A 20,857-nucleotide genomic window follows, 5' to 3' on the forward strand; every position below is an offset into this window, starting at 1 on the left:
TTGTCATCAGTGCAACATAATGCTAGAATGCATAAGAGCACCCTGGTCACCAAATAAAAATGGAGACTCAAGTCACCTTTGCCTGGACCTTCAAGAACCCAGCCACCTTCTATGCGCAGAGAGAGGAGAGAGTCCAGACACCAAGTGACTGGGGAATTAAAAGACTACACAGTAGATGAGTGGCTTGTCTGGTGTTGCCTAGCAGAAGGAATTAGCTAACACCCGTTTCCTTGACTCCATTCTGCACTCTAAAAACTCACTTGTGCCCATGGAGGAAGCTCTACCGGCAGATCTTTCTTTATTCTTCTGTTACATGATCAAGCACACAGGGCACATGCAGGCAGGCATGGTGGCGTAAGGTTCATAAGGGTGCCATTCTCCTTATAACAATATGGATGAAAGAAGCTATGTCTGAGGCTGAGTTCAGGCATTTGAGGCCCATCTGAGATGAAAGATCTTAATGTGGAACTTAGCCAGAGTTAACCCCAAAGTTGTCATCACCTGGGCCTTGCATTAGTTCCTAGAGAATCATGGCTGTGTGTGGTGGTGCTGGGGAAGTTGATGTCGTGGAAAGATGATAGGGTTGGTGTAGCAAGTCAGAAGGGGCCACAGAGATCTACCCACCATGGATCCCTGTGTTGTATCCGGAAGGAGCTGAGGAAGAGCAAAGATATGTCCTTGTAAAGCTCTGTCAATGCAGCCAGTCCCGGTCCCTGCTTCTAGGCCTCCTGGCAGAGCCAACCCCAGTGGCTCCTCAGGATCTCTGGGAAAAGAGAACACAGCATCATCTCAATCCATTTTCTGGGGGAAAGAACAAAATACCGTATGCTGAGTTCTTTATAAACATTAGAAGTCTACTTGAGGGTGCGAAGAACATGCTGCTGGCATCTGGAGCAAAGCCTGCTGTGTGACTGCAGCAGGGAACATGCAGCAGGCAGCAGGCATGCAGGAAACAAACAAGAATTGAGGTGAAATTCCTTGTTTCTCTCTAATTCACTCTTAAGATGACCCACTTTCCATCAGTTCATGTCCAAGGAGCCACACAGGCTAGTTGACTCAGCCTGTGTGGCTCCCCCACCTCCTCATACTCTCATGGTGGGTTCAGGTTTCAACATGAATGTGGGAAGACACACTCAGATCACAGCAGCCAAGGGTCTAATTCCCTACCAAAGGTGGATTTGGGGGACAAAAATGTGAACTTTTTGTTAAGTTGATCAAATAAAAGTCACTAAAGAAACAACACTTTTCCGTGTCACCCTTTTGTGCAGAGGCCAGCGGCCCTATGGCGTGGCTTAACTCCTTCACTTTCTCCTCCAACCCCCACTGCAGGCTGCAAGCCCAGCGTGCACAGAGCTGGAGACAGTGATGATGGATTGGCTGGGGAAGATGCTGGAGCTGCCAGAGGCCTTTTTGGCTGGAAAAGCCGGTGAAGGGGGAGGAGTGATCCAGGTAAGGTGGAGAAAGCACAGAAGGCAGTCTTCTGGGAGTGTGGGCTCAGCAAAGGACCACAGCTGCAAACAAAAAACAGTACCCATGTTACTTTTTGCTCTGCCCTGGGGATTCTTCCAGGGAACAGGAAACCCTGGTCTTGGAGTGGATGGGATCAGGATTTAGATTCTGGTGCTGCTTCCCACAAGCTGTGGGCAAGTAATCATCTCTGAGGGCCCTTCTGGTAGATAAAACAGCGGCTACCACATAGGCACATGTTGGGGCATCCATTGCTGGCCTTCATGCCTAAGCACTTTCAGACACACTTTCTCACAGCACTGTGAATTAGGAACTCTATTTGACAACCAAGGAAACTGAGGCACACAACAACTGATAACGTACCCCTCAGGTTCTAGCTTGGAAGTTATAGACCTTGTATCAGTGTAGTCCAGAATCTAAGGTCTTGCTGTCACCACAGGATCCTGTCTTTACCACAAGTGACAGCTGTGGCCATGCTTCAACGGCTGTATGTGCTACTTGGCTGTATGTGCTATTTGTCTGGGAGCCAACGGCTTACCTAAGGCTTCTGCTATGTCTATGCATACATTTAATTCATTCTCTGTATTCACCAAGAACAACTGTAGAGCCTACATGAGGGCACACAACAGATGCAAATGACAGCCGTGGTGAATTTTCCATTCCACCAGGATCTTCAGAGTGAATGATTGGAATTTATGCCTTTTTTTTTTTTTTTTAAGACAGGGTCTCACTATGTAGTCCTGGCCTGGAACTCACTATGTAGAACAGGCTGGCCTTGAGCTCAGAGATCCACCTGCTTTGCCTCCCAAGTACTGGGATTAAAAGAATGTGCCACCATGCTCCAGCAAATGTGAGCCTTTAAAAAACATTTTGTAACACGGATGACAAGCCACATAACTACATTAACTCATCACCCTTCTGTACGTTATTTTTCTTATGTCAAGTTCATGGTTTTAATACTGAGAAAGTGTTACTAACTAGAAGAAAGAATTTTCTTGTGTGTATATATATTGTTTCCTCAGAAGCTCTGAGAATATGATAAAGTAGAGATGGCTCCACATACTTTATGGGTGAGAACACTGGGGCTGACAAGAGAATGCCTTTGTGGAAGAACACATGTCTGGTGTGGCCAAACTAAACTAGGAGGCCAGGCTCTCAGTTTGTACTCCTGAGACTGTTCAGGAAGACCACATGTTTTAACCTCCAAGATAGGGTCTTTTTCTTAAGGGTGCTACCCACAGTTTAGTGACTTCAAATTCATTTCTTATCCTATGGTTCTGTAAGTTGGACCTAGGTTTTAATGAGCTAAAATCAAGACTGTCATCTCAGAAGCCCAGGGGGGAAATCTGCTTCCCCACCTCCTCAAGTTCTCTAAAGCCTTCTGGAATTCCTTGGCCTGCAACTCCCATCTTCACCTCCCAAAGCAGCTGCGTTCCATCTCGCTGACCTTTTTTTCACTGTCGTGTTCTGACTGCAGATGTGAAATTGGGTCTCCACTCTTAAGGACCCGTGTGATAGGATTGGGTCCACTCCGATAATCCAAGGTAATCTTTCCCAGTCAAGGTTCTTAATGTAATCACATTAACAAAGTCCCCTTTCCCCTGAAAGGTAAACAATCTCAGTCTGGGAAAGAGGCCTGGCATCTTGGTGATGTGGGAGATGCAGTCTGTGTTGCATGCAATCTGCAGAAGCCCCCGGAAAGGCCTTGTTCTCACTGTGGGTTCCTAGCCTCTGCCCCTGGAGAGTCAAACTCAGCAGGGCTTGGGAATGTAAATTCTTGTTTATTCTAATGCAGAAATCTGTAGGCAGGCCAGCAAGTACCCACGGCTCAAACCATTCTTTACATTCTTTGATTAAGTCACTTTGTCACATCTAAGTCACTGTAAGTAGGGAGCTGATAAAAATGAATTACTAAGCTGAGACCTGTAATACCAATGCTTGAGAACTGGGAGCAGGAGAATCAGGAGTTTATGGTCATCCTCAGTGAATTCACACAACATGAGACCCTATCTTATTTATATATATGTATAATCACATATATGATACATGCCATAATATACTATTATATATATGGAATAAGTAAATGTGCATATATACTGTACCGTAACCGAAGCATAAATAATACATATTGTAAACTAGACCTTTTAAAATGGCAGCAGGCATGTTCTAGGGAAGTCCCAATACAATTTCAGTTTTCTTTTCAGAGGTTGTATGACACAATCAGCCCTCCTTGGCTAATGTTACCAAAAGGTGCTGTTCCAGCTTGAGAAGGGGCTGCTGCATAGGTTCCCCAAAATGCATAGTCAGAGCTGTTTCCTCTAGGTGAAGCCCCGCTGGCTTCCTGGGCTCTGGTGCTGGAATCCTCATTTTCCAGGGACACCCTTGCCCTCGTCCTTGACCACGCAGCCAGTCAGGGTTACAGAGGCCAGCAGAGCTGTCTGCAGAGGCATGACCTATTTATTTCTGCCCAAGTGTCTCCCTCTTCACAGTAAGCCTGACCCTAGAGCAGACTTTCCACCATAACTCCACACTCACTGCTGAGATCTTAGCATTTGGTAAGCTCTGTTTCCTCACACATGACCCAGCTCTCTCCCCACCTTGGGGCATTTCCTCTGTTCTATGTTAGAGAGTAGGCATTTCAACACTTGAAGAGCTTGAGTTTCCATAGACTCAGTACCTTTTTCATAATTTCTCTCTCCTTAAATAATTTTTTTTTTCTTTTTGGTCATTTTTCCCCTCTGTATTTTCAGTGAATTGCTCATGGTTTTCTGTGTATCACTGTAATTTTCCACATTGCTAACTTACTATCTTTCATGTCAATATTGACTACACTTTTTTATTTTTAAAAATTATTGTGCCCTCTGTCTTTATGGATAGTGGACACTCACTGTAAAATGGGAAAATACATTAACTATTTTAGAATGTAATTCTCTCTAGTCTTATTTCAATATCTCTGTACGTGTAGGTTACTCTGTAGGTAGGCTACCTAAATTGAGATGATACAATACATACACATTTTCAGCATAATGTTTTACTTTGTTATCTTCTCACTGTTTAACTTATTTTAACTTAATTGTATATTTTAATTAATTTAAGTAATACTTTAATTTATTGTTACTGTTACTACTGTGCGTGTACATGCTGGGTGCACGTGGACACGCGGATCACAACCTTGTGACGGCGGTTCTTTTCTTCCACCTTTATGTGGCTCGCCAGGCTTGCAGGGTGACCTCTCTTCATTCCTAGCCATCCCACTTCAGCTGTTCTACAATTTTTCTTAATTTATGTTTGTTTGTTTGTTTATTCTTGCTTTTGTTTTTCACGACAGGGTTTCTGGGACTCACTCTGTAGACCAGGCTGGCCTCGAACTTACGGATATCCCCCTGCCTCTGCCTCCCAAGTGCTGGGATCACAGGCATGCGACACCACTGTCTGGCAGTTTACTTTTTAAGTTAATAAACAAAGCAATGGGCTTCATTATGGCACTTTCAGACACGTTATTATCCTTAATTTTTATCCACCTCCAATCCAGTGCCCTGCCTCACCCTTCCTGTTCCTCTCCTATTAGTCCCCCTCTTGTCCAAATATTCTTTGAGACTATTATTACTGTACAATTTCTTACGATGTGCCACAATTTATAGAAATAATGCCTAAGATATTAATCTCATACTATGTTTTTGGTCTTGTGAGCAATATTTCAGAGGACAGCCTTTAGGATAAGGTGCAACAGTCTTCCAAGACCATCATCCAGGCTTCCTCCAAGGGACACATCAGTGCTAAGCCAAGACCAGAACAGAACCACACATGAGAGCAGTTATGAGTCACCTTGTCCTACAGTGAAAACACTTTCATTTTCCAGTCTTTAATACCCAAAGATAAATCGTCTAGTTGGTTACTTCTCAAAGAGTGAGGTTTATTGAGTGACTACTACAAACCTGACTGTGTTTTAGCCTATTTAATGTGCTTTATAGAATCAATTTTCATCCTCGATATACTTAGGAAGATCGGCAACATTATCAAGTAAAGTTCTCATAGCAAAGAAATTGAGGCTCAGGCAAGTCCAGGGCAGAAAGTAAAGGCAGTCTGTAAAGATGGGGTTGAGTATTATTATCAGCTCACCCAGGCTCTTTGCTTGGGATGGTGCCTGGAGGTTTGAAGGCTACGTGGGTTAAACCATCCTTTCAGTAAAGACAGTCTCATTTTCAGAAGTCCCAGCCTTAGATTAGGACTAATTCTGGCATCTCTCGGCTCGGGCTTCAACAAAGCCCTTGTGAGCTCGACCCAAAGCAGACTTCCTTGTGTTTGCTGCAGGGAGCTGGCTGGCCCTTTTCAGCTCATGAGGCTGATTGTCGGTAATTTGTGAGGCCTTAAAGAGCACCGGGCCCAGCGACAGCCCGCGAGGCAGCCTGCCTTATCGATCCCCTCAGAGCTGTAATCACAGCTTAGCCTCGGCGGCGCAGCAGTGGGTGTCTGAGCCGAACGGCACACCATCATTGTGAGGCCCGACAAATGAGACCTGCAAAATGGGTCTCTTAATTGGGTTTGAAAGCTCTTGTGGAAGAAAAGCTGCCAATTTCTTACCCTGTGTGAGGTGACATTTGTAAAACCTAGAAGATAAAAGGACCTTTCGGCTCAGGGCATCAGCAGCCTTGAGCACCGACTCTCCCCCAAAAGGTCCCTCCCACCTCAGAGCACGCTTGCCATGGCAACCTTTGTTTGCCTGAAGCAAAGGCATCAGCCAGCCACACAAAGACGGGGAAGGGGGGGACGGGGGGGGGGAGACGGGGGGGCGGGGGGGAGGGCAGGAGGTTGCCGGTTACAGGTAAATGAAGGAGCAAGTGTGTGGGCTTAGTTGGGTGCAGCTCAGGTCTGCTCAACCCCCCATTTCTCAGTCACGAAGCACAAAGGTCACTGGGCTCTGTCAGTGCTCTCTCTCTTCTTCCCTCAGCAAATCTCCACTTCCAGAAAGGGACAGAGAGCCATTCACTTATATGTTCAAATTTGCCCAAACCGGATCTTGCAATAGCATGTTGAGATCCAATGGTCTAAGGCTAATTGTTTTTTACACCGAAGTTTGTTGCTATTTCTTAAATTATTTTTTGTTGGCAAAAGAAAGAATTTTCTCTCAGAACATAGACAGTGCCCAACAAGTTCATAATAGGGAGGTTGGCATGGCATGGCAAAGCATGACCTCTCAGAACCATTAATTACAAAGGAGTCCAGGGCTCTGAAGAGATGGTGGAAAAAGAATTTTTTTCTCTCCACTTTGCTGCTGTTGTTTCTTTGTGACAGGGTCTCACTATGTAGCTCTGGCTCTCCTGGAACTCACTCTGTAGACCAGGCTGGCTTCAGATTCACAGAAGTCAGCCTGTCTCTGCCTCCTCAGCACAGGGATTAAAGTCATGTAACACTACAACCACGATCCACTTTTTAATAGCAGATCCTAAAAAATCAGAATGTGGCCAGGGGGACTGAAATAGGAGCGCACAGGAGTGGGAGTTGTATGTCTGCCTTCAGAGGCTTGGGTGTTCCTGAAGTAGCTGCCAGTCTTGTCAGCCAGGCCTCTTTGACGTAGTCTGAGACTATGCAAAACGACTGTGAAAGTACAGCCTGAAGGAAATGTGTGAGTCACTCAGAGGCTGAGTGAAGACCATGGTCTGTTTATTTGAACTCATGCATTAAAGCTACAGAAATAGGAATCCATGTATCCAGCTTGAAAGCTCATCCTTTTCCTCAGTGAATAGGAATTGATTCAAAAAAGTAAGTAAAAGCAGTATATGGGGAAAATCAAAGTGGAAGATCATGATTGATGAAGGGAGATAAAATATTAATAAAAAAATTTGCATTTCTACACAATTCACTGTATATTTGTCTGAAAAACGCCATGGCCTTCTAAACTTTCAGTCAGTGAAAGGATGATGGTTTCTCCTGGGATTTGTCTACCAGGGAAGCTGAGCACAAACACTAGGAGGTACCAAGAAAGACCACCTTCACTTTGAACCACACCTAACTCATACTGCAAATCCGGGGCATGTTACAGAAGCCCACTTGAATGAAGATGAAAAACTTTAAAAGTAGGATTATTTTACAAATTAAATGGGATAACACAGTGGGCACTAAACCTATTTCTCTCACCCAGTCTCAGGTTTGAGAGATGAACTGTTTAGAATTCCTAAACGGTTGAGGTTCCTTGCACTGGTTCACTTGGCCTGCCACAACAAAACACACAGTAAAGATGGCTGAAAGAGCCCAGTCATGACTCCTGAGTCCTGCAGGCCAAAGGCCAAGACCAAGGTGTCAGCAGGATTGCTTTTCCTGAGGATTGGTCTTGAATTACTCGTTACTGGCTTCTCACTTCTTTCTTCTCATGGTCTCTCTCTCACCTTTATGTAACTCATGTCTGCCAGCTAATTTCTTATTCTTAGGATACTGGTCAGATTGGATTAGGCTCTTTCCTAAAGATTTAATTATTACTTAAAGGTCCCCTGTGTCTCTCCCTCCCTTCTTATTGTCTCCTAACATCTTTGTTTTCTTTCTTCTTTTCTTATGGGTATTTTGAGATCTTCTCACACTGTAGCCCTAGCTGGGTTGGTACCCGTTATATATACTCAGATTGGCCTTGAACTCACAGTTATCCTCAGGCCTCAGCCTCCTTAGTGATAAGACTACATGCACATACACCATGTAGCATACACCAGGCCTGCCTTTAAAGGTCCCATTTCTCTAAATTTAGGACATTCTGAGATGCTGGGATCTAGGGACTCAATACATGGTTTGCAGGGAGCGAGCAAGCACAAGTCAGCCTGTTACATTAAGGAGTGGGAGAAATCTTCCAACCCAACCTCTGTGTGTCAAGGAAAATGCATTCCTATGTTATAAGCAAATACAAATTGCTCTGTCCACATGCATAGGAACACAGAGCAGGGATTGGGCAGGTTGCCCTGGATCAGTCTCTTCCTCTGATGGAAGTGGAGACAGTATGTCCCAGACCAGGCCTCAGGAACCCATGAGAGAACACCTGCAGGGTCTTGTATACGCTACAGGATCAGAATGTCAGCTCGCTGGGACATAATATGGATAAAGCAATGTCAAACTAATTACAAGAGCTAAACCAGCCCCTGCAGATGTTAGATGCAAAAATAAGTGAATTTTGCAATTTCTGGCTCAACTTTTAAAGGAAACTATGGACACAAATAATATGTCTTCCAACAGTTTAGACTGGGACTCCTTCGCAACACTTCAAATTTCATTTGGCCCTTTTCTCTTGGATTCAGGGAAGTGCCAGTGAAGCCACCTTGGTGGCCCTACTGGCTGCTCGGACTAAAGTGATCCGCCAGATGCAGGCAGTCTCCCCAGAATTAACCCAAGCTGCTATCATGGAAAAGCTGGTGGCTTACACTTCAGATCAGGTGAGTGTGCTGGGGTGGGCATTCGCCCAACGCTCTCGCCTCCCCCCATCCTCCACCCTACAGCTGAATCCAAGGAACAGTTAGTTAGCATCATGTCAAATCCAAAAGCTGTTCCCCAGGGATCTTGAGGAGAGAAACTTTTTATTCTATTGTGGGAGCTTGATAGATCTAGTCAGAAATAAAATACACATGCTAAGAGCCCCCACAACTGGCTGGTTACCATTTCTGTACTGTGGAATTGCACCATGCCCCTGTGGCTTGCCTTTAAAGCTCCACTGTGGAAAAATTGGAAGGGAGGCTCCAACCTGATGCCAAATCCCAGCTTTGTAAATCATGTACATTCTCAGAGCCTTTTTTTTTTTATTACCAGAAGGGATAAAAGCACTGTGCTTGCTGTGACCACTCAGTCCTGCTTGTGGCTTGAGAGGACCGGCTTGGAGTTCATTATAATGCTCATAAAATCCTACAGATAGAAGCAAATAGAAAGTTAGTAGTTTTAGCTCACTTATTTTATTTATTTGACTTTTTGATTGACTGCTTTTATTGTTCCTTTTTCTTCATTTTATCTTGTTAGTTGTATGTATGTAATATCTATTATATATACATTGTATATAATACAAAAACAAAAATATATAATATATTATGTACACATTGTTTATAATACAAAACCCCAAGGTATTGAAAAGTATATTATATACACATTGAATATACATTATACACATTTTCTTTTTGTCACCTTTGGTGTGCATCTTGCTGTATATTTAAAATCACACATATAAGTGAAAAACTTAATCAGTGTAGTGCCAGCACTTCACTCTGGTGGTGTTTGATTCACTAGACTGGAAAGCAAGATTCCAGTGTAGAAACATGTCTAAGAAAGAGGTGCTTTCATAAAGGCAGAGAAGAAATCAACTCTGCCATCTTCGTGGGGCATCTAGAGCCTAGATCAAGTGCTCTGCAGAACCAGTGCCTCAGGTGCCAAGAGAACACACCATCATACGGTTAGCTCTACTCTTTCTTGTCACAGGCCCACTCCTCTGTAGAAAGAGCTGGATTAATTGGTGGAGTCAAATTAAAAGCAATTCCTTCGGATGACAACTTTTCCTTGAGAGGTTCTGCCCTTCAGGAGGCCCTGGAGCAAGACAAGGCAGCTGGCCTGATTCCATTCCTTGTAAGTTCAACGCTGGATGGAGATGGTGCAGTGGGATCCTCTGGGCCTGGGGTAGAGTTTGAGGTGTGTGTGTGTGTGTGTGTGTGTGTGTGTGTGTGTGTTTTAGGGGAGAGGTAGTCATTGTCTTCATTTGTTGTAGTGACTTGAATGAAAAATGTCCCCTATAGTGCTAGGCATTTGAACACTTGGTCCCATTTGGTGGCACTATTTGGGGAGTTTTAGGTGGTACAGCCTTTCACTAGGAGTGAGCTTCAAGAAAAAACAACAACAACAACAACAACAAAACTCTTGCACCATTTTCACTTCACTCTTTCTGCCTCATGCTTGAGGCTCGGGATGTGAATTCTTATCTTCCTGTCTCTGTCTCCATGCTTCCTGCCTGCTGTCATGCTGTCCCTGCCATTTTGGACACTAGCTTTCTCCAAGAGTAACTTAGATCTACTTTCTTCTTTGCCCTGGTAATGGTGTTCTGTCACAGCAACAGAAAAGTAACTACAAGATACATGTATACCCCACAAGTAAAGCTCAATCACACTCCAAAGAATAGCTCAAAGCTTATAGTCACACAGACAGCCCTGGTCAAATCCAGTTGGTCACAAGACAAAACAAAACAACCTGAATGTAAGAAAGAAACTTTTTAAAGAGAAAGATGGCATGTCAAGGGTAGGAAGAAGATTGAAGGGAATGGGGTATGAGAGTAACCAGAATGTGTTATATACAAATGTATGAAGTTGCCAAAGAATAAAGTTACTAAAATCACATTTTAAAAGTAATAACTCTAGGCTTTGTTGCTTGGGTTTGGTGCTCTCAGCAGATATCAAGAAGTTCATTTGTGGGAGGCTTGTGAACAAGCGGTGATTTTCCCTCTGAGGTAAAATATCTACCTAGTCAAATGGCACACTGGCTCCTTTGTGCCGAGATATGGATTCTAGTGGGGGCTCCACCTGGTGTCTGGGAATTGTCATGTTTCTGACATAGCCACAGCAGTATGTTCTGCCTGGGACTAATACTTCATGTTTGAAGCAATCAGAGTGTCATGACTGGGGCTCTGTGGGTATTCTGTCTGGCTATATAGTGTTACCAGGGGAGCTGTAGAAATGCTGACTCCAGGCCCTTTTCCTGGATAATTTTGGAAGCATGACTATGGGTAGAACCAGGCATATTTAATAGTAATATTCTAGTGTGCATTTGTGTTTGAGAAAAATGTTCAGAAAAAAAATGATCCCTTTTTTCCCTTTTGTTTTTTCAGCACTGGGGATGGAACCCAGGGCTTATAGGAGCAACCTTAACCCTTATGTAGGGTACCTGCATCCAAACCCTTCTATTATTATTATTTTTAGTAAACTTATGGAATGATTGCTTTACATATGGCTTTTCATTTGTTTGTATGCATGCATGTATGTATGTATTTGGTTTTCCGAGACAGGGTTTCTCTGTGTAGCCTTGGTTGTCATGGACTCGCTTTGTAGACCAGGCTGGCCTTGAACTCCCTCCTCCTGCCCCTTCCTTCCCAGAGTGCTGGGATTACAGGCCTGCGCTACCTCACCCAGCCTCCATACGGCTTTTGAAAACAGCCTCAGTGTGAAGTTATTTTTACCCCAGCTCAGGCTTCACACTGCGCCACCACCTTCTTCCCCACATGGTCTCCCCACCCCATTTTTGTCTGTCAACCCTCACATGACCTGTATTCTACTGTCCTCTCAAACCTTAAACTTTTTATTTATTCCTCTTTACCACTTTGGTCTCGTCCTCCTTTCCTGGTTTCTACTCCAAGGTAACCCCACACATCTAAAGACTGCCACTAGGATCCACATAGAGGAAGTAAAATATGGTGCTAGTCTTTCTGGGTCTGGGTTACCTGACCCACCCACATGCCTGCAAATTTCATTTTTCTTTAAAGTGGAATATTACTCTACTGTGTGTACAAACTACATCTTCATTCTGCATTTGTCAGCTGACAGACGGCAGGCTTTGCTGCCTCTCTGCTGTGAACAGAGCAGCAGTGAACATGGATGAGCACTTATCTCTGTAGTGGGATATTGCTAGCACTATATCCCTTGGGTATATTTCCTGGAGTGGCACAGCTAGGTCACAAGGTAATCCTGCTTCTTGCTTTTTGAAAAGTAGAACTTCACAGTGATATTCATGGTGGCTCCACCAGTTTGTACTCCAGTCAACGGTGAATGCTGTGTCTGTTTTCTCACATCCTCATTTGTTTTCTTGATCTTGGCGTTTTATCTTGTCACAAAAAGAATTGTTTCTTATCCTCATTCTATTTCCATTTCATGAAAATAAGGTGGACTCTAATATCAATGTTAGAAAATATCCATTGTCTTCTCATAGTTTCCATTTCTTCATTTCCTCTCTCCTTGCATTCTGGGCCTATGATTACACGTATTTACATCTTTCCACTGAATATCAGGTATCTTGTATACTCATGCTTTATGCTTCAGTCTGACCTATTTATATTTCTTCAATACTTTGTGTGTGTGTGTGTGTTTCAAGAAAAGGTTTCTCTGTGTAGCTATGGCTGCCGTGGAACTTGCTCTGTATACCAGCCTGGTTTTGAACTCACAGAGATCCACCTGCCTCTGCCTCTGTGAGTGCTGAGATTAAAGGCATGCACCACAGCACCCAGTTCCAATGCTCTCTTTAGCTTGCCTGGTTAATTACCTAGTTAATTAATGATAACTGTTGTTTTAATTATAAACAGTAAAGTTTTTAACTTTTAACTGTGAAATAACTGTGGGTTCATTAAAAATTACAGGGTCTGGAGAGCTGACTCCCTGTTTAAGAACATGTACTGCTCTTGTAGAAGGCAAAAGTTTGGTTCCCAATGTCTATGTCAGGTGGTTCCAAGCTGCCTATAACTCTAGCTTCAGAAGGATTGAATGGCTCTGGCCTCTGTGAGCACCTGCAGTCATGTGCATGCCCAAGCACAGATACAAGCACATAATTTAAAACGATAAAAGAAAAACCTTCTTACAGTTACAAAATTAAAACAGAGGGATCCTACACCCATCATTTTCGCCCCCAAATATTATAGCCAATATAACTGCAGTATAATATTAGAACCAGTTAGCTGGTGTTGGCTTACTGTGCTTGTATAGTTCTATCTTTATAGTGATGATCCTCTAACTATTCTCCTAGTTAAAGTACTGAAGTGTTTTGTTTCTGAAACAGTCTGTTTCCCATAGTCCCTTTCTTTACTCTCATCTTCTTGTCTCCCGTTAGCCTCACAATCTGTTTCATGTTCTAAGTATCAGTAATATTAAGGATGCTATAGCAATGGGGTCATGTAGTATGTAAAAGGCTGAGGTTAGCATCTTTTCCCTCAATTTGTGCCTTTGTGACCCACCCAGTTGTCACTTGTGTTCTTTTTTTAATGCCGTACCACAGATTTGGTACCAACCTGTGTACTTCTCATCACCTACTGAGAAATGCTTGGGCTTCTCCCATTTCCACCAACTGCAAATAAAACATATGTAAACATTAATGCATATATATTTGGGCAGAGAAATAGTTCCATTCCTTTGGAATACATGCTGAAAGAAATTAACAAAATATTTTCTAGACTGTCTTATCAGTCCACTAGTCAGCATAAAAAATTCAGGGTTACTTTTTGTCATTGTTATTTGCTTGTTTTTTGGCTTTCTCATAAGCATTTGGTGTTTATCATTATTTTTTATTTTAGTTCTAATGATAGGAGTGTAATAATATCTCCTAGGGACATCATAATCATTTCTCTGATGACTAACACTGTTAAATGTCTTTTCATGTGGATATTTACCATCCATCCATTTTTAGTAAAATGTGAAATCATTTTTTTTGTCCATGTTCTAAATACTTGATGGATTTTTTAAAGATTTTTTTTTAAGAGACAAAGAAAGTGTGTGTGTGTGTGTGTGTGTGTGTGTGTGTGTGTGTGTGTGTGATGTGTAGGTGCCCTCAGAGTTCAGAAGAAGGTGTTGGATTCCTTTGGAGCTATAGTTTGTTCCAGGCAGCTGTGAGCTGCTCCATAATGGGTACTAGGAACTGAAATTGGATCCTCTGCAAAAACAGTATGTGCTCTCAGCCGCTAAGACATCTTTCCAGCCCCTGAATTGATTTTTAACTTTTTTCCCTTTTAAATACAATGTTTTTATGAATTCCATGAGGATTTTGTACGACGTATTTTTATACTATTCACCCCCAATTTCTCTCCCTAATTCTTTTCAAATCTACCCACACCTCTACCCGCTCCCAGACCCTTGTCTCTCTTCCCTCCTATTAAAATAACTTGCTGAGTCTACTTTGTGTTGCCCAGATCCTCACGGGTGTGAGAGGATCCACTGGAGCGGAGCTGACATACCAGGGGCCACACCCTTAAAGAAAACTGACTCTCCTCCCCAGAAGCCATCAATAGAAATCCTGCCTAGGTTTTTTTTTCTTTTTCTTTTTTTTTCTTAAAGTAACAGATTGATTTTGTTAGAGCAGTTTTAGATTGCTGCTGTCACAGAATACCTAACAGAAATAATTTAAGGAGGAAGGAATTATTCTGGCTCCTGGTTTAGGGAACACAGCCTATCAGATGGCAGCAGGGGCTGCTTGGAGGGTAGTTGGAATGTGAGGCAGCTGTTTAATCACATCAGCAGTCAGAAAGCACAGAGCTCAGGCTAGAAGGGAGCTGGCCAAGAACTCATGAGGCCTGCCGACAAAAACCCACTTCCCCTAGCCAGGCCCCATGTCCCAAATGTTCTACAGCATTCTAAAGCTGCACCGCCACCTGTGCAAGTGTTGAAACACATAAGCCTGTGAGGGACATTCCACATTCAAGCCACAACTCAGCCACAACTCAGGTTCACAGAAGAAAAATAGAACAGAAAGTTTCCATACTGACTTACATGTTTTCCAAATGTCTTCTCACAGTCTGTAGCTGGTTATAATCTCTGAATCTGTTTCTTTTGTCTTTGGTGAGACAGATATCTAATTTCAGTGAAGTACAACTTATGCTTTCCTTCCACAGATCAGAATACCTTTGGTATACTATATAAAAGTTTATTAGCCGGTCCAAAGAGAGGTACCTTTTCCTTCCTGGAGTAATGCTAAATAGTGTTAAAAAACAAAACAAAACACACAAACAAATAAAAAAGAAAAAGTCTTTAAATACTCTTTGTGATGTTCATTTTCTCACAACTAATCAAACACTCAAAAGAATGAACAGCCTTAGGCTCTCCCTTGCTGCCATAGTTGCAACAGGATTGTCAGGCAAATAGTCAGCCACCCTTACGCCAGGACCAGCTATTGAGAACAGTTTACAGCCACCCTGAGAAAACAAGACAACCATAGTTGATTGTTCCAACTACTGAAGGTACAGCATCACCCAGGGATGTTTGAAATCTTTCATGCTCGGCCTTTTGCTATCACAAGCTTCCATGAGCTCTATATAACCCTGCAACCATTTCCATACAAGCCAGAAGGAAACCAGGTCCACATTGGCCTAGCAAAGATACTGCTGTGCTTGGGCTATAGAGGCAAGGATGTGATTGATCCAAATAGAAGTCTCAATGATGTGGTTGGTGCTAAGGGGCATGACTGTATTGGTCCAAAACAAATGGCAATTTCTGCCTAAAAGCCTCTTTTCATGGTCTACTTAGAGTTCCCAGACTCACTGAGTGTATCAGCTTAGATATACTCTGCTGTGCTGCCTTCCCTGGTGTTGCAACATTGGGCCTGATAAAAGGATTTTCTCCAGTGGTCTTTCCTTTTAGTAGTGAGGCTGAGCAACAGAAAGAGCAGAGCTGCAGTGATGGGAAAGGCAGCAGAGTGGCAGTGGCGACAGCTGAGCAGTTGGCAGGCTGGGCTGTGAAAGAGGCAAGGCAGCTGCTCGACAGCTGAAGAAGAATCCGATGAACAGTTTGGGAGCAGCTAGGGTGGGATGAAGAAGGGCTGAAGAAGAGAGGCAATGAGAGAGGGTGGACAGCTGAGACTGAAGAAGGATAAAGAGACCATAAGGTGTCAGAAAAGAAAAACTGCAGGCCCTGGTTGCCAGAAGAATTCCAGAGAACTGTCAGATCTCTAAGACCAAGGGTCTCAGATGCCCCAGGGCTAGCATGTAACACTGGCCAGAGTTTGGGGTTCAGGAATTCCAACTTCCTTGGCCTACACGTGATGTGTGATACTAGTTACTGTCAAAAGCTGAGAAATCCTTACACTCCTGCTGCCCACAAACTTCAACCTTAATTACAACCAAGGGCTGAAAAATCCCAGCTTTCTAGGCTTACACAAGAGCTGTAGCACGTACAGGGCTTAGAGTCCCAATATTCAAGGCATGCATGAAGATTGTAACACTAGAAGGTACCACCTGCTGTTGCTCCCACCTGCTTACTGCCATCACTCACTGCTGCAAAACACCAAGGGAAACAAAAGCGCCCAGTACTTGAAGGCTGTCTCCTTGGCTACACATTATTTCTGTATAAACAGAACAAAAGGACTCCAGCCAACTGATTCAACACCATGACCAGATAGATTTTCTTCAGTGTTACATTCTAGGAGCTTTGTAGTTTTCTGCTTTATACTTAAATCTATAATCTATTTTCAGCTGATTTTTGTGAAAGGAATAAACCGTGTTTAGGGTCCTCCCAGGCAGTGCACATTTGTGTGTTGTGATGAGCCATTGTTCCAGAGTGGTCTGCTGAAAGACTATACTTCCTCCATAAAATAACCATTCCTCCTTTGTCAAAGCTTGGCTTACATGTGTAGACCTATTTCTAGTCTGCTGGTCTGGCTTTTTCTCTCTTTTTCTAAGACCACACTGTCTTGGTTATTGCAGGTTTATAGTAAGTTGACTAAGTTTAAAATTGATTCTGTTTCCTTTTAGAGTTTTTTGACTCTTCATTAAAAACTTTAGATTCCATTGTTAATATCTAACACGAGGCTCATGGCTATTATCAAGTTGAGGAAGTTTTGCATAATCCTAGTTGGCGAAAAGGTAACTTTGCTTCAAATCACATACAATGATATCACTTTTTTTTTTTTCTTGAACCAGATGATATTTATTTGTTTCCGAACATTCAACCAACCTTTACATCTGCAGTAGACCACACTTGGTTGTAGTATGTAATTCTTTTCTTACTGTTGGATTAATTTTTGCTAATATTTTAAGAAAGGTTCTTACATCTATATTTATGACAGATACTCGGTTATCATACCCCTTTCTGGAAGTTCCTGTCTAGTTTGGGTATTATGGTAATGTTAGTATCACAGATGAGCTATGTATATCATGTTTCTTTCTGAAATGTTCAGTGGAAGAACCAAGGAGCCCATTTGGGTGCTTTCTGATTTTTAAAGTTACTGACTATTGACACAATTTCAATAGACACAGCTCTGCTGAGATTACTTATTTATCTTTATGTAAGATTTACGTTGAATTTCCCAAAAAAAAATCTATGCATTTCATTTGGGTCTTTAAATTTGTGGACATTGATTCCATAATATTTCTGATTATCTCTTCAATGTCTATGAGCTCAGAGCCCATAAAATTATTTTTTTAATTTTTTTCTTTTTTTTCGTAATATTCTTTATTATCCTTTCAATGCCAATGAGGCCAGCAGTGATGAGTCCACTTTCAATTTTGATCTTAATAATTTGTGTCTCTGCTGTTTTGTCTTAGCTAGTCTGGATAGAGGTCTATCGCACTTATTGATCTTTTTAAAGAATCAACTTTTTACTATTCTCCATTTCAATGATTTATTTCTTTTTATTTTCTTATATTCACTTTGCACTTAATTTTCTTTTTACTAGTTTTCTAAGGTGATCACTTAGGTTGCAGAATAGACTTGCCTTCTATTCTAGTTTATGCATTCAATGCTATAAATCTCTCTTTAATCACTTTAACTGTCTTGATAAATTATCTTGAGATGTACTGTCATATTCTATGAGCTGAAGTTCTTTTTAGTATTTCTTAAAAATTTCCCTTTGACATTTAGAACTGTGTTTTATGATTACTCAGAGTTTGGGCTATAATCTAGCTATCTTCTAGTAACTGATTTCTAGTTAAATTCCACTGTAATTTAAGAACATGTCTTATATAATGTCTATTCTTTCAAATTTATTGAGACATGTCTTAGGGCCTAGAACATGGCTTGTGTTAGTGAATGTTCCATGTGAACACGTGAAGAAGATACATTCCATGGTCATTATGTGAAGGATTTTATAGTTTTCATTAGATTCAGCGATTAATGACACTTCTCAGTTCAAAACTGTCTCTATGAAATTTCTGTCTCTTGGCTCTGTCCATTCCTGGTAGACAAGTGTTAAGAGTATTCAACTGTAAGGATTAGCTCATCTCTTTCTTTCCACAGGTTTATCAATTTTTAAACACGTCTGTTTTGATGAGGGATGCATACCAAGAAGGGCTGCCCTTTTTTAGGGAACTGACCCTTCGGCATGATGAAAAGTTATTTCCTGTTGCTATGTTGTCCCTGCTTTACTCTCTGTGAAATTTTTTTTTTTTAATTTTTAAACTTTGGGGAAATACATGTCGTATAAAATACAGTATTCACTTCCAAATGTGTAGTTCACTGCTGCTTAGCATATTAGACCCGAAGCTCCTGCTGTGTATCGCTGCCACACTGTCACAAGTTTGAGCAGTCTGAAGTGGCACCACTGTGCACCAGGGACCATCAGGGTATGTGTTATGAAATAAGAGCTTTCAGAATAATCGTTGCTATTGTTTTACTCCACAAGCTAAGATTACAATTTTTCTTTGCAATTCTGTGCATGTACTTACTATAAACTAATGTACATTCAAATGATTCGTTTATGTGAAATTATTACATTTGCCAATGTATAAAACTACTTTTCTCTCAAAAGATTGAAATTTTGTGTGTATTAAATAGCAACTTCCCCTCCCTCAAGCCCCTGGAAGTCACTCTTGTGCCTATGAATTTCCTTGCTTCAAGTGCCTCCAGGTACCTCTTTTCATGAACAATACTTTTCACTTAGCATAAGATCTTAGTTTCTATCCTTTTTTTTTTTTTTGTCTGTGTGTGGTATAGTGTATGTGTATTCATGAGGTTTATGCATATAGCTGTATATCACAATTCACGTATGTGTATACTATATGCATGGAGTAGTATGTACATATGTCCTTTTGTGTATGTACATGTGCACATTTGCTGTCAATGTTGGCTATCTTGATCACTTGTTCTCCGTCTTAATTTTTGAGACAAGATCTCTCACTGAACTCGGATCTAGGTTGCCTCATTAATGAAATCCAGGGATCTACATATTTCACTCCCTCCCTAAGCACTGGAATTACAGGCACAAACTGCCTCACTCAGTTTTTCACATGGATGCTGGGGATCAAATGCCAATCCTCATGCTTGCATGGCAGATAGTTTACCAACTGCAAGATTTCTGCAGCCCTTCTACTCTCCCTAAGGCTGACTAATAAGAAAAATATTCTGCCACTGTCTAATTTCTCTCTGTATGGTGTATAGTACCCCTGGTCCTAGTGTGCTTTTTATGGCTGTGGTAAAAATTGACCAAATGCAACTTGGGCAGGAAAGGCTTTATTTAACGTATAAAACCCAATCACAGTCTATCATAAAAGGAAGTCAAAGTCAGGGCTGGAGAGATGGCTCAGTGGTTAAGAACACGGGCTGCTCTTTCTGAGGACCCGGTTCAATTCCTAGTACCCACCTCAGGCAGGTCAGAGAAAATCTGACACTTCTTCTGGTCTCTGACATGAACATATATATACATAATTAAATATTAAAAAGTCTTTAAAAAAAAGGTTCTGTGCCTATAAAGGGAAGTCAGGGAAGAAACTCAAGTCAGAAACCTGGAGGCAGGGAGTGAAGCAGAGTCCATGGAGCAATCCTCTGTATTACTGGCTTGTTCTCATGGTTTGCTCGATTTTTTTTATACAATCCAGACCATCTGCCCAGAGGTAATATTTCCCACAGTAAGCTTGGCCCTCTCACATCACACATTAATCAAGAAAATGCCCCCACAGACTTGCTTACAGGCCAATTTGATGGAAGCATTTTCTCAATTGAGGTTCCCTATTCCCAGAGGATCCTAGCTTGTGTCAAGTTGACAAAAAACTAACCAGCACACTCTCAAATTTCCTGCATTACTGTGTTCAGTTTAATTTTTTTTGTAATGAAATGTTTACATTCAATATATACATCGGGCTTATGGAAAATGTACAGAAATGAGAGGTTTATGCATATGGTTGTGTCTCACAATTCACAGGATATTGTTTCCAGGATGCCTGTTGATGCTCAGCTACTTTATATGAAAGCCCACAATATTTGCATATAACCTTGGTACCTTCCTACATATTTTAAGTGCTTCTGATGTCTAAAGTAATGCCTACACTACATTTTATTAATGGATTCAGCATATGGTGCTCTGTGCCCAGCAAATTAAAGTGTTTTTTTTTTGGAACTCTCTGACATTTTTTCCTAATATTTTAAAAATTTCACTTTTAATCAAAAAGAGAGTTATTAGAGTTTTGTACGGCATATTCTAATCATGGCTTCCCCTTGCTATCTCCTCCCAAATCCTCCTCACCTCTCCACCCTTCCAATGCTACGAGTTCTTTCTCTCTCTTTCGCTTAAGAAAACAAATCGGCAAATAGAAAAGGCAAATAAGAATAAGGTGAAATGAGCTAACAAAAAGAACAAAAGAAAGAAAAGAGGAGAGAAAGAAAGAAAGGAGGAACAAAGAAAGATTACAAGAAATGCAAAAACACACACACACACACAGAGACTCAGACCACACACACACACACACACACACACACACACACACACACAC

General features: G+C 41.8%; 1 protein-coding gene across 7 annotated transcripts in view; it reads left to right on the top strand.

The window, feature by feature from the left end:
• Nucleotides 1-20,857, top strand: part of Ddc (dopa decarboxylase) — an 83,289-nt gene that overhangs the window by 25,404 nt on the left and 37,028 nt on the right. For all 7 annotated transcript variants that reach the window (XM_055623853.1, XM_055623856.1, XM_055623858.1 and 4 more), the window contains 3 exons: nt 1,330-1,449; nt 8,742-8,876; nt 9,904-10,047. In XM_055623853.1, the coding sequence (XP_055479828.1) occupies nt 1,330-1,449; nt 8,742-8,876; nt 9,904-10,047 (399 nt within the window). The remainder of the gene's footprint in view (nt 1-1,329; nt 1,450-8,741; nt 8,877-9,903; nt 10,048-20,857) is intronic.

The sequence above is a fragment of the Psammomys obesus genome, unplaced genomic scaffold, assembly GCF_907164565.1.
Source record: "Psammomys obesus unplaced genomic scaffold, mPsaObe1.curated_primary_1811, whole genome shotgun sequence".
In the NCBI taxonomy this organism is placed as follows: Eukaryota; Metazoa; Chordata; class Mammalia; order Rodentia; family Muridae; genus Psammomys; species Psammomys obesus.